This window comes from Lepidochelys kempii, chromosome 7 (assembly GCF_965140265.1).
Source record: "Lepidochelys kempii isolate rLepKem1 chromosome 7, rLepKem1.hap2, whole genome shotgun sequence".
NCBI classification, from domain to species: domain Eukaryota; kingdom Metazoa; phylum Chordata; order Testudines; family Cheloniidae; genus Lepidochelys; species Lepidochelys kempii.
In genome coordinates this window covers 40,268,068-40,282,067 of record NC_133262.1, presented here as the reverse complement: position 1 = coordinate 40,282,067, position 14,000 = coordinate 40,268,068, and the positions used below count along the sequence as shown (strand labels likewise).

The following is a 14,000-nucleotide window of genomic DNA, read 5'->3' as shown; positions in this document are numbered from 1 at the left end:
GCAATTAATGCCAATTACGTTTTGTGACATGGACTCTTCTCTCCTCTGAATCAGACTGAGATCCACCAGCTCATTTAGTGTAGCCCACTGCTGACCTTGATCCCGTACTTTCCATCCCATCCCTTCAGCTTGCTGAGGAAGAAAACTGGCAGCTGAACGATGGCGGCTTTCTGCAGAGCGTTCAGAACAGCTGATAATTCATGACGCATTTTAATCCAGGTGCCAGCGATAAGGTCTGCTACAACCTTTGGTGCCAAGAGTTAATAGAATTATATGTAGATGAGTACATCAAACATCTGCAAAAATCTAGAGGTAAAATAATTAACTCTATGATTAGCTGTCTGGAAGTGATGGCATAGACAACCACCAATCTAAGTAATTTGTAGATAGTGTTTGAAGGGAGAAGCAAGAGCATTTTCCTTCTAAAAATATTTTGTAAATATCAGCCAGTTGGTTTAATCTGATGCATTCCAAAGCTCGCCTCCTCCCAAACAAACAAAAGTCCCCAAGAGTATCTTACTGTCTCTGGAATAAAAATAAATCATAGGCAGGGATGACTTATCATTATCCAGAGAAGGGCATGAGTTCCAGCAGAGAGAGGAAAATTGCCCTTGCAATTAGTTAATTAATTGTGACACCCATTAAAGTGATTCTGGCTGAACTGTCTTCATGGACATAGAGCTTCTGGGTTGGATGACTACCGTATTCTGAAAAAAAAAAATTAAGCAAGACACCTTGGGCAGTGTGGCCACAAGTATTTTTGAAGAAAAGAACTCAATCTGGTGTCAGCAGATGCCTTCTGGCAATCATAGCTGAGTGCCATCGTTACTTGATCTTGCTGATGAAATTACCCCCAGGAGGCACTGAATCACAGTTGTTGGGAAAATCTGAATGTCAGTTGAATGGCAATTATTAAGAAAGGACTTGTCCTCAGGATCTTGGAAAATCTTCATTTTGGGAAAAAAAGTGGTGGTGATTATGCCATTTATTAAACCACTCAGTTCTGATTTGTGGTTTAAAACATTTAAAAGAGGGCAGGGGGTTGCTTCTGTATTTTGTTCTGTGTGCACTGTTACACAGATTACAACATAACCCTTTGAAGATTGATTAACAATTGTCTGATTTACACTCAAAGTTGAGAGTGTTTGCAGAGGTCACTATAAATGGCTAGGCACTTAAACTTGTAGAGTTAAAACTTCAATATCTGTAAAACTGTTACTGATTTTAGCCCACTGATTTGTTCGCTGAGCAGATTACCAGTTTAGTGTGTCAGATGTGTGAAGGGAAAACAAAAAAAGCAAGCGCTGAAACACAACAGCGCTATTGGGCAACCAGTAAACAGACTATTACAAACAAAATGAATGCATAATTTATTTAATAGATACCAAGCTCTTTTGACCTGTGACAAGGCTTCTCCTCTCTCCCTGCAACCTTTTAATGGGAAGCTTTTTGGCTCTCACCACATCCCCTAGAGAAGTCCGTTCTCACCTGCCCTGTTTAATTCAGGTTCAGCATAAAACACGTGTGTTTCCCTTTGCTTCACCCCAGTCTTCAGGAACTCCCCCCGGCCCCCAGGTATCTACCACATCCAGTCAGGATTTGTGGTTTGGGAGTTTAGACCAAGTGCTTCAGTTTTTGGGAGACCAACTTGAGACACTTTGAAAGGGCCCTACTTTCAAAAGGTGAGTGCTCTGCATTTTCTGAATGTTTGGCCCCTTTAAGGTGTCTCAAGTTGGGCTCCCAAAATCACTAGTTACTTTTGAAAATCTTGGCTCTAACTGTTAAATTCATAGTTTCCTGGGAAATGGTATTTGTTTCCTGAATCCACCTCTACTGGCCTGGACCTGACACTGCAGAGAGCTGGCTCCGTGGGTATCTGCCAAATTGAAAAATAAAACAAAGCATGGGCAGAGTGTGTCATCCCAGCTGAGAGGAGACACTCACTGGGCCCTGAAGTATCTGTACGCCCTGTCATACAGAGTCACTACAGAATACAGCAGGTTGTCACTATACGTACGATGCAGTCTTGCTAGGCCAAATATCACTTCGTCCTTTTCAGTTTTAATGAAACCCATACAATCCATTTAGCACAGGAGTACTGTAACTTTTTGAAAGCTGTTAAGTTATGGTGGCTCAACTCCTAGAGAGGCCAAATGAATCAGTAAGTATCTCAGTGATCCTGCGTGTCACTCACTTTCTCTCTCCCCACTGCTGCAGAGTGCTCACTATTTCACAGCCACTTCGTTAATTTTCAAGTTCATGTCAAACTTTTTAAACTGGCAACATTCACCTGGGCTTGAAATTAGGGAGATCAAGTTTGTCTAGTCAGGGGTTGGAAAACTGACTCCTAAAAGAAATAAGTTCAACCTCACGTTTCTTTTTTAACTCTGACTTTAAAGTTGTAGATCATTCAGTTCAGGAACATCTCCAGCAAGGTCCCTCCTGAAAGCATTCATCATCTCCATTCCATATCCATCCCAGCTCTCCCTACCACTGCTACATCCAAACCTGCAGAGGGCACCCCCACAAACATTTTGTTCCATTCCCCACCTTCCTACTACTCTTTGCCTCTACCTCATCCCATTTCTCAAGTGCCCAGATCTCTGGCAATTTCCTTCCTTTAAAGAACGATTATACAAGTCCAGTTGTGTGGCTTTGGTACTTCCATTTTAAGATCCTATTCAGCTAGGCATACACTGTGGTTTGATATGTCCTTGGCAGCATTGCATGCCACAGTACCCAGAAACTGAGTCTGGAGTCCCAGGATCCAGCAGCAAAGAAGAACTGGACCCTGCAACAGATCTCTGGATGGGGAGGTCATGGTCGCAAACTTGAGATGCCCTTCTTCATCCAGTCAGCAACCTTCTCAGCTGCCAAAGCTTCCCACAGCAAAGGCCTCCCACCTTTAGACTAAAGTTTGGCACCTGCAAAGGATTGTCCTAGTTATGATTTTTTTTCCCTTCTCAGGGAGGCCCTGTTTTTCATGCATCTCAACCTCTAGGACTTAATCAGCTCCTACTGAAACAGGAACAGAGCACAAACACTGACGCACTTTCATTCTAAATGGGTTTGACATTTAACTCTGTAGGATTACTTATTTTCAAGCTTTTCAAGTATTCTTTAAAGGAGCTGAAACAGAGGAGTTGGAGCTTCTATGACTGGTACTGCAGGGAGCCATATACAGGGAGTTATATAAATATAAAGCACTATTATAAACATGTTTACCTGGCATTCCTGGAGGATTACAAGTCTTACTGAAAAATTTTTCATTGCAGTGAGTAGATTATAATATCACTGATTAATACGGATTAAATTTTCAGTACCCTTTTGTTACGTGATTTTTCAGGTCATTGCAACCATCCCAACAAGTAGGCTAAAATTTTTAAAGGAAGCAGGGCGGCTCACTGAAAAAGAGGAAGTACCTGAAGAAGACATGAATGAAGATGTTGAAGAAATTGACCATGCAGAGAGAGAACTTCGACGTGGACAAATTCTCTGGTTCAGAGGGCTCAACAGAATCCAAACTCAGGTATGTTAAAAGGACAGATGTAGAATCTCTGGAAAACTATATACTGGATTTTCCATTCAGACAAGATAATATCACAAAGTAGAGCCATATACAGAATGTGTGAGATGGAAAGGAAGGTACTCCAGTAACTACATTTCCATTTCCTAATCAAGAATTCATAAAATAGTAAATCAGAGAAACTCAAAACGGTTTAGTTGCAAAACAGTAATATATGAATAAAATTAGAGACCTAAGAATGGGTTTCCTTGAAGACTGAGAGCTGATATGAATTTTCTATTTCACAGGTATAGCAACTGACAAAGAAAGTAAAATACTCCTATTTTAGAATTTTAACTGTTATATTAGTGAGCAAAAATGTTATGCAAATTCTTTTTTAAAAAATGCTTTATTTTGTTGGAAAATGTAGGCTTTTCACTGATTCGGATTTATGTTTGTGACCTCTACTTCTGTAATAATAAAACAACTTAAATTGATTGTGACATTGGTAAAGTACAAGGTTTGATTCTGATAAAAAATAAATCCCCTTTCTGCTCAGCAAAAACTTAAAATCTTTTTTGCATCAGAACATTCAGACATGTATTTTTAGCTGAATTGGAATGTACAGCTTTGCCTGTCACTCACGAAAAATGTGATCCTGTATTTATTTTAAGTAACAGGAAGTTAAAACATCCATGAAAAAGTTGAGATGTATTTGTTTATTTACTGTTATTTATGAACTTTAATATATCATTTACATATTTTAGAAATATTTCACTAAATATGCAAAAATGTACATGAAAATTACTTCTGTACATAGAGAAAATTAAGTTTATATGTATACTGACACCCTAAATATGCAAAGTAGATCAATTTACTAAATAACATGGCCACAAGTAAATAACATTTGTCTTAAGTAAGGATCCATATTTTTTTCTTAACAACATACATGGCCATTTTCATTGCAACAAAATAGCATGTTAACATAGTCTCAGCCACAACAGAGAGCAGCTTTGAAAAGACAAGTATGTGATCCCCATTATATCAGATTGGTTAGTTTATACAGGCCTTTAAAGGGAAATATGCAAATAATTAAGAACACTTTTTTCTAGTTTAAGGGGTCTTAAATGGAATTTTCATCTGAGATGCTTTTGTTGAGCTTTTTGAAATGTAGATATTTGCTTTATGTTATGACAGTGCTTTCCCCTTTTTCCATTTTAAACATTAACAAACCTTTCTGAAGAAAGATACATTTTTTTTAAAATTTTTAGGAAGTAGGGAATTAGTAGGTGCAAGGAGTAATGGCCGGTGCATCAGGTCTCTGCAGTGACACTATTGTGTTGCTGTTGTGGGAAAACAGAAAAATAAAGGTGGCATAAAGGTGCTACATAGATTTAAGGGTCAGATTAAATCCCAAATCTCCCAAGATAAGTAATTAAATACAGATCCCCAGCCTTGGGATTCTGTGTCCAGAGTACCTTGACTCAGGAGCACTCATCAAGAGAGAAAATCCAAACTGTTACAAGGACCCTGCAGATAAGAGTGACAAACGTGTGCCCAGGTGAGAACTATCGATTGCAAGAGTTATTCTCTAAACTTGCATTATTTTCTTCCTGGTGGCTGTAGGAGGAGTGTTGTCTGTTGGCATTTCTGTCAGGATGTCTTTCTGGTTGTGGTGAGTGTAAACAACAACAAAAAGCAAATTACACCCTTTCAGTTCCCCTTCTAGTTTGAGAGGTATCTTGTAGTTCTATATATCTTTGCCTTCATAATCCATGGATAAATTATTCTTCTTGTTCCCTATTTAAAACAAAATAAACATTAATTGTGTTTTCTTGCTAACCCCCATCTACTTTGTATCTTTTCTATTCTTAGTTGTAGAACTATCTTTAGTAGGATATATTGTTTCCTTTTCTACCAGTAGGTTTTTGTGATTTTTTCCCCTCCCCCTTATTTTGTTTATTCAGTGACTCTGATTTCACATTTATTTGACATCTGTGGAATGATATTGGAGAAAGGAAATGGGCCAACACATTTTAAAAAGGGCTCAAAATGCAATCACAAGATGTCCCTTGGAGAGTTTCTCATTTCACTATGCAGGTCAAATTAGTGCAAGACCAATTGTTGGCCTCTATTACCTTGAATTTGGTGCATTTTGATGCACCAAGTTTTTGTGCCCCATCCAAATGAATTCATACACTTGTACTGCATTTCCCAGGAAGCCATCTAAAGAAGAGTTGATGGAAGAAGATGAGGATGTCTCTAGCATCCTTGTGGAGCTGGAGGATTTGCAGGAATCCTCCGATGTCTAATGCACTTCTGGAGATGCAGAAGAAGAAGGTAGAGCATCTACTCCTTTTATATATAAAGAGGATGGCAGTGAGATTGGGAATTGGATGTAGAATCTTTCACCACTAGATTGCTGGTTCAAATCTGGACTAGGCCACTTTCCACCATCTGACATTTGTTCTGTGTTCAATGTGAATTAAAGTTTTGGTTATTTTCTGTTCAGTCGTTACTGGACAGGTAATCACATCACATGCACAAACAAAGCTTTATAAGTCCCAAGAAGGTTCACCATGAATCCAAATTTTTTTCCAGATAACTGTCAGACATCTTTGTTGCATCGCTCCAAAGAATATTCATCCAAACTCATGTTAGAGACATCAGTGCTAAGATATTTCTTTCTCTAAAAATAGAGCATTCAAACCTGGGCAAAAGGGAAACGATTTTACTGTTGCTTCCTCAAACCGAAAAATCAGGGGCATCTCTAGTTCATACTTGCAAAGATCTGAAATAATTTGTTTTAAAAGAAAGGAAGAATCTAAGTTAAGGAGTCTGGCTATGTGCACTTGATCTTGTCTTCACTACTTATGTTCACTAAGCTTTTTAGCCTTTGTATTGGTATACTTATCTGTGAATGGATATAGTCTCCTAATGGGGTAGTTGGATCATAAAATGAATACCATATAAGCTCTCATAAGTGACCCACTGTAGCTACATAAGATTTCATAAAGAAAAGGTAGTAATATGAACTTCCATAAAAACAGATTTTTTTCACCTATATCAATAATTCAGCAATATTTTTGCAGAGTCTTTTACAACTCTTGTGAGTGCAGGAAATCTTAATTCTAACAAACTGATGTAGTTAAAACAGGACTGATCAGACAGCAGAAGCAGCCTTAATGACCTCCTAAAAGCTAAAATAGTCTGTCTTCAGACAAATTGCAGGGTAGAAAATCCAGGTCAAGTCAGATAAAAAATATAATTAAAACATAATTTATGAGAAAGTTCTTCTGTAGTTCTTCCACACTTAAGGATGGACAAAAATTGTGGATTCTGAGGTTTTCCAAACCTCTAAAACTATTTTTCAGATTCCCAAAGCTGGGAGTCTATACCATTTTTTCCTGTCTCATAAGTCAAGTCAATGTTTATTTTTCTAGGGGTGATACAGTAATACTTTTCTTCCAAACAAGGCCATTTTGAGACTAAATGTCAATCAAGTGTAAAAATGCTCATATGCTATGGTGATTGCCACAGGAATAAATAAATAAAACATTAAAAAAATCCAAATTTTTCTAGTTAGAGGGGATCCTCTGCTACACATTAAAGATAGGAGAGTTCAACCCACCCTTGAAAAAGCTTATTTTGGAACAAGTAGATGCCATTACAGATATGAATAAGACATGTATACATCATTTTTTATTAGACTTCTTCTCTTATTTTCTGGGTGTGTTTTTTTTTTCAGTTTCTCCTTGGGCCAATGCAAATCCAGCAGCATGAAAGTCAAACTTTCCAAGTGGTTTTGAAATTTAAGCAAAATAAGTTTGCCCAACTCATCTTACGTCATTCCATCAGAGCATTTTATACCAAACATAAACTAGAAATTCAGAAATGTACAAGGTCCTAACTTGAGTAGAACCTACAGGATTGTTCTTATTCAAGGCAGAATAAAGCCTTTAGATTACCTAGCTGTCTTTTTTATTATTATTATTTTGACATTTGGACAGTGGATGTCTCTAGGAACGATGTACAATATAAACACTGTCCTTGTTGTTTATTTAGCTCTCTGGAAAGCTATGGGGAAGTCTTTTGTGTAAAAAGATATGGTAGCTAGGCTCAGAGAAATTATCTTAAAGTAACTACATAAAGGCCAAAATGTTCTTTTATTATGCAAAATTCCATACGCACTGATTGGCAGAGAGATGCAGCTACCTGAGACCCATTAACATTCATGACAGCATCCCAGCTTAAATCCCCATGCTGAAAAGGTAGTCCATTGTAAATATAAGAACACAAAAGCTTGGCTTATCAGTCCTGTGAGGGCTGTTCCAGAGTGGAAGTCTTTCAACCTGCTTTTTTAATATTTTTATTGTGTGCAGCTCACAAAGACAACTCTTGTGAATTCAGTTTTAAAAAGAGAACACTGAATGGATACAAAATAAGACAATATAAAAGTGACGTGACTTACGCTTACCTTTCTCTTCTTTACCGTTTTCATTTGCTCTAACAATGTCGAGTATTTTGCATCTTGAAAGAAAACATACTAACTTTTTTAACAGTAACTTTTCATTCTTGGTTGTTTCCTCTTTTTTGTCATAGGCATTCTGGACCAAATTCCTCCCTGTTTTGCATTTCATGTAGTCCTTATTGACTTCAGGCAGGACATGACCACGTATGTCAGCCTTTGGAATTCTGCAGGGGTAGTCATCTGTTAGATGTTCCTGTCGGTAGATTCAACAAAAAGAGATCTGTATTTAGTTACTTTCCTTAGGAGAAAGAGCAAATTACATACCTGTAATTCTTGTTCTCTGGAGACAATATTAAATACAGATCTGCCCTCATCTTTCCACCTGTGTTTATATTGGAGATCTTCTTTTTGGCTTATTATGTAGGCTCGTTGCAGGCATGTTTAAAGAAACTGGCGTCTGAAGGTTTAGAATTTACCATTGATATCTTCCCCAGTGGCATACACTTGGTGCTGTTAGTAGGGAGTCTTAAAAGCCTTTTGAATTGTCTCTGTTGGAGAGTGCTCCATGACCCTGGGTCACAACATGGAAAGCCAGGATCTGTATTTAATTCTGCCTTTGGAGAATGAACATTTCAGGTAAGTAATTTAGTGTTCCTTAATGTGTGATTAATGTTGTTTTGAGCCATAGATTGGTTTTCATATGCCAATCTGTACTGTAGCTAATGACTCACTCACAGCCCTTCTCCACTTACTGGTTCACCTGATGCCCTATTCTATAACTTTGCTATTTGTATCAGGCTTACAATCCAGAATCTGCCTGCAGAAGCAAATATGCACAGCAAAATGCCTTGATTTGTGTTTGCTTAATGCAGAGTTTTTAAGAACTAATAGAAAGTTTATATATTTTAATTTCATGCTAACACCTGGCTAGCTCTATTACACAGATTCATATGGGAAAACAATGGGTCAGTGACCATATCAACTGGTTGTTATTTGCATATGGAAATTTTCAATGCATATTGTGCTGCACTTGTAACACAATGATATTCCCCTAAAAACCTTTATTCCTCTGTATTACATAAGATCTGTATGTTTGTTTATGGAACGTCCATCCGAAAACCACTTGTAAAAAGTGACACTAGAAACCATAAATAAACAACTATCTCCCTAAGCGAGCTGAAGAGGGTAAAACTATTTCAGCAAATATGCAGCAATGTGCATATTCCTAAAATTGGTATTGTAGACTAACCATACCATTTTAATACTTCTGACTCTGAAAAACAACGAGGACTTGCATCCAGATTCATAGCAGATATCTAATCAGTAAAGATGCACCATTACCATCCTGGCTGATTAATCTAGCTCTCTCCAGTTAAAAGGAAAATGCTTGCTGTTTGGTTTTGGATGTACTGTTTTGAAGTTCCGTCCTCACTCTTTAAATGATGGGGAATCTGAAACGTATTGTACCTGAGGAGGCATAGTTGTATTCATTGGTGTGATATCTCAGGGCTTTCTTTACAATTTTAGGTCCACTTCTATGACCATGTGTTTTCAAATGGTGACATTATTACTAGCAACTTATGTTACTGAGCTAGAATAATGATACCCTTCGTTGTGTGGCCTACTTAGGCCATGCAAGAAATCAGGATTCCAGTGTCAATGATATTTTTTGTTCTTCGAAGTGAAAATGGGTTTATTCTTTGGGTTTGAAAAAAATACAATAGTTTTTTGTTTATAATTCTGTTTTTACAATGGTTTTATTGATTTACCTAAATCATGGAGTTCTCTCTGCACAGGAAGAAGAACATCAGAATGAGTTACTTTTGGTTAAAATGATCTTGTAGATATTTTATCAGCAAATGGCAAAAATAAAATGCTGCATGTTAAAATGAGATTTAAAACAACAACACTTTTTTCTGAAAACTGGCTGACAAAACACATGCCAATGTGTGCGGGGAAGCAGGTGTCATGACTCTAGCTTTGGGAGTCACCAGAAATTGGAGACTCAGGAATATAAAACCAGGGATGACAGCATCTTTAAAGAAGTGATGGGATGAATTCTCTTTTCATGTATACTAATACTACCCCATGGCATTGTGGTTATACTGGTATAACTGAAAGGAGAATTTGGTGCATTATCCCTAAAAGGGCTTTGTCTCTAATATTCATCATTCATTATCATCAGCTGTCAGAGGGAGTTTAGACCCTCTAAACTCAGAGCTCACTCTTTTGTAGGTTAAACTAATTAGGAAGTTCCTTAGTGCAAACTTCTCTATATTAATGACACAAATGCTTGCAAAGTACAAGACTGTATTTGTTACCAGATTTCATCTAAAAGCAGTTGTATTCTAATATAAAACATGAGGGAAAAGGAAAATTCAATTGTATAAAATGTTAAACATGTCCTCTGAGGCCAACAATAAGAGTATTCATAAAACCTACAATGTGTAATATTGACAGGCAGTATTGCAGGGCATATGGGAACATGCCTATATTTCCCTGTAATTTAAAATACAACATTGCAATCTGAAACACAAATAACTAGTAGTTCAAAAGCAACTTAGCTTTATTTTCTGAGTAATTCCTATCTGCTCTGCACCAAAAATAAAAACATTCTGCTTCAGAGAATTATTTTCTAATCAGCAATTACAAAATACAGTAATTCTGTACAATTGTGCCTAATTTATATGATCCTTCATTAATAATAATAATACAATTCAGAATAAATATCAAAGCATCTTGTAATTATATTGAGCTACTATGTTTGCAGCCTTGAAATTTCTAAACTGAAAAAGCAAATCCTCTTATTTTGAATAGTTTTTAGTATTTCTTTTTACTAGAGAGTTGGGTGACTGAATTTTGTTTCCCCTCTGGAAGAAAATCTAGATGGCAGTAATCAAGTAATATTTATTCTCAATAGAAAAGATGGAGATTATTATTATTATAAAATCATAGGACTGGAAGGGACCTCGAGAAGTCATCTAGTCCAGTCTCCTTCACTCAAGGCAGGACTAAGTGTTACTGACCAATGTCATCCGTGTATATCAATTGGTGTGTACATATATGTAGGATGGTTTAAATTTCAAAAATTATGGTCTAAATCCTGCATTAGTGTAAACTGGTGCAGCTTCCCTGAGCTCCATGGAGCTGCTTCAATTTACCCCAGGAAAGAATTTGGCCATATTTATTTCCACTTGTTAAAAGGAACACTCGTGACTTTGATTCATTATGGTTGCATGGTTGAGTATTTTTTTTAATTATTATTCCTGTCAGTTGTGCACCTGTGTCCATTCCTTAAGCAACTTGTCTCATTCTTTCCTCCATTACAGATCGAGGTAGTCAATACTTTCAAGAGTGGCACTTCCTTTCAGGGGGCTCTAAGGAGACAGTCCTCCGTCACAAGCCAGAACCAGGATGTAACCAATATTTCTAGCCCTAGTCACGTATCGTTATCCAATGCTCTTTCCTCTCCTACCAGCACATCTGCTGCTGCGGCTGGGCGTGAGTGTGTATTCTTAATGCATCAGATCTACAGAGATGCCAACTCACCTACTAGTCATTCAGGACTTATCTATATTGCCCTTTTTCCACTTATCAACTAATGCAAAACAAAGCAAAAACCCACACATAACTCCACCACCAATACACCTTTATAGCTGAATTACTTTGTATACTGTAGATACACTTCTTTGACCTTTTTATTACAGGTCCGAATTCAGATCAGTAGGATACCAGTTTCTGGTCACCCACTATGCAGTAAACATAGATTTCTCTAACAGTGAATTTTTTCTCTAACATATTTCCTCATCACGTTTGATGTATTTATGTGTATTACAAAAGGTTTCCTTAAAATCGTTCTGTTGTTGCCTCATGTTAACAAACATGATTACAGCTCTTTTGCTTAAAGAGAAAGTGTGTTAAGCTACATTTTATATTGTAGCAAGCATTAAAAAGCATATTTAAATATTTAGGGAACGATTCTACTGTCAGGTGCACATCAATCCAGGTGCACATCAATGCTTATTTTACAAATTAATTCCGTGACATTCTCAGTCCATTTCTTAGTGAAGAGCAGCTTTCCATGTGAACCAAACCCCACCCTTACAAGCTGGTACTGTCACTCTGGCTTTTTCCTATATTTACAACCACATGCAATAGGCACCCATCACATAGTCTGGTTGCCCTTACAGTGCTTAAAATTAGTCTCATCCTGCATTAAAGCTCCATTCCTGCAGTGTTCTGAATAGAAAATAAACCTCCAAAGAAATATTTTTAAAATCCCCCTTTGTCAGTCTTCTTCCTGAAAGCCTGAGAGAAAAGTTGGGCCTAGCAGCATGTCTGAATATTTAATAAATCTACATGCTGGCAGACCAAAGAGGGAAGTAAATTCCAAAGCCATGGGCCTCCACAGGAAAAAAAAACAACAAAAAACCCTCCCCCATTATTTATAAAAGGGTTCAAACTTGAGTGCCTCTGGTGATCTCATTTGTAGTAATACAGGAGTGATGCAATCTTAGGTAAGCGTTTAAGGCTTTGAAAGGTCAAAACTAGCAACTTGATTTCACCCAGAAGCTCAGCGTAACCTATGGAGAGTGCAGCACAAGATCGAATGTGCTCTCAATAAATAGGCAGCCACATTCTACACCAACTTCAATTTCTGAGTGGTCTCAACACATAGAGTGGATTAGTTGCCTAATCTTGAAGTGACAGGGGCATGGAGAAGTGCAGCAAGATCTGCGTCCAAAAGGAATAGTTGCCTCACAACACTCAGATAAAAAGGAGTGTTTGTTGGCTGAGACTGCTACCCTTGTATGCAGTAGCTGATTTTGGGGTAAACTACTTCCTACATTTCAAATGTGTGTCACAAATGGCAGCACCCTTACTTGGGTGAAGATGTAGTTTTGTCAATTTCTGCAGTTGCTTCTTCCAGCCCAATGTCTCATCTTCATTGAGCTTTAGCCTGCTAGCTCTATTCAAACAGATGGTCATCTGTTTCACTGTATCTGCAGTAGAGATGGATATTGCCAACACACTGAAGGTGCCTCATCCAGGGTCTAGTTACTAACCTCCCTAACCAATGGGTATCCATGTTGAACAGGATGGGGAACAGAATACAAGAACCTTCTCATTGGATGAACAATTTCCTTTAATAGCCCTCTAGGTCCTTTCAGGCAAATAGAAGAAGAGCCACTATAAAGCTATCCTGCTGTGCGTCACAAATGTTTCAACAGCACCTTATAGTCAGTGGTCTCAAATAATCAATCCAATAAAGTCAGCATTGGTTGAATGGCAGGGAGTCTAAATTCTCACACACACCCTTGCACCTACAGATGGGTCTCATCAGGACATGCTTGAGGTACCTTGCCAGGGCAGCATGGAGAAGCTTAGACTGTCATTGTCTGAATTGTACCCATTCTGTGAATAAATAGAGTACGTTAGTCTCCAGGGCCATGAAGCTAGCTTTGTATTCATTTGAAAAAATAACACAGAGTAGCTGATATTTCAAGGTAACTGTGGATGTGCACCTGCATGTCAGAGAGCAACTAGAGTCTGGTCTTCAGATACTAGTTTGTGTAGACTGCTAAGGCTTTATTACTGAATTAGGGTATCTGTTTACAATAGCTTTTTAAAATAATATTTTAGTCATTTTAGATGGTGCTGCTTGTGAAGCACTCTGGTTAGGTATTGGTTATGAAAAGCCTTATGTGCAGAATCATTAGTTAGTTTCAGCAACTGGATAAAGCTATTTTTTCTTCATGAAGCCCAATCACTTTTTTTATGCAAATTTGCACTTGGGATGCCCCTGTCCCCCCTTGCAGAAGCCCTCTCATATTCAGGCTCAATAAAATTAAAAAAAAAAAAAAAGCACAAAAGATCAAAGAGAATAAGACCAACGTTCAGCAGGAAGGTGTACCCCCCACAGCGCACACCCTATGTTTTGCTCGCTTTTTCTTGTAGGCCCCCAATCTCTTGGTTCTTAGTGCGATGTTCCAGGACTGACCTTCATCACACTGACTATCTAGG

At 37.8% G+C, this 14,000-nt stretch overlaps 1 protein-coding gene across 8 annotated transcripts in view; it reads left to right on the top strand.

Annotated features, from left to right (window-relative positions):
• Positions 1-14,000, top strand: part of ATP2B2 (ATPase plasma membrane Ca2+ transporting 2) — a 422,428-nt gene that overhangs the window by 394,391 nt on the left and 14,037 nt on the right. For 4 of the 8 annotated variants that reach the window (XM_073352327.1, XM_073352326.1, XM_073352328.1 and 1 more), the window contains one exon: positions 3,347-3,529. In XM_073352327.1, coding sequence (XP_073208428.1) covers positions 3,347-3,529 — 183 coding nt within the window. Of the gene's footprint in view, positions 1-3,346; positions 3,530-11,305; positions 11,478-14,000 lie in introns of all 8 variants that reach the window. The other 4 variants (XM_073352329.1, XM_073352332.1, XM_073352333.1 and 1 more) reach the window with 2 other exon arrangements.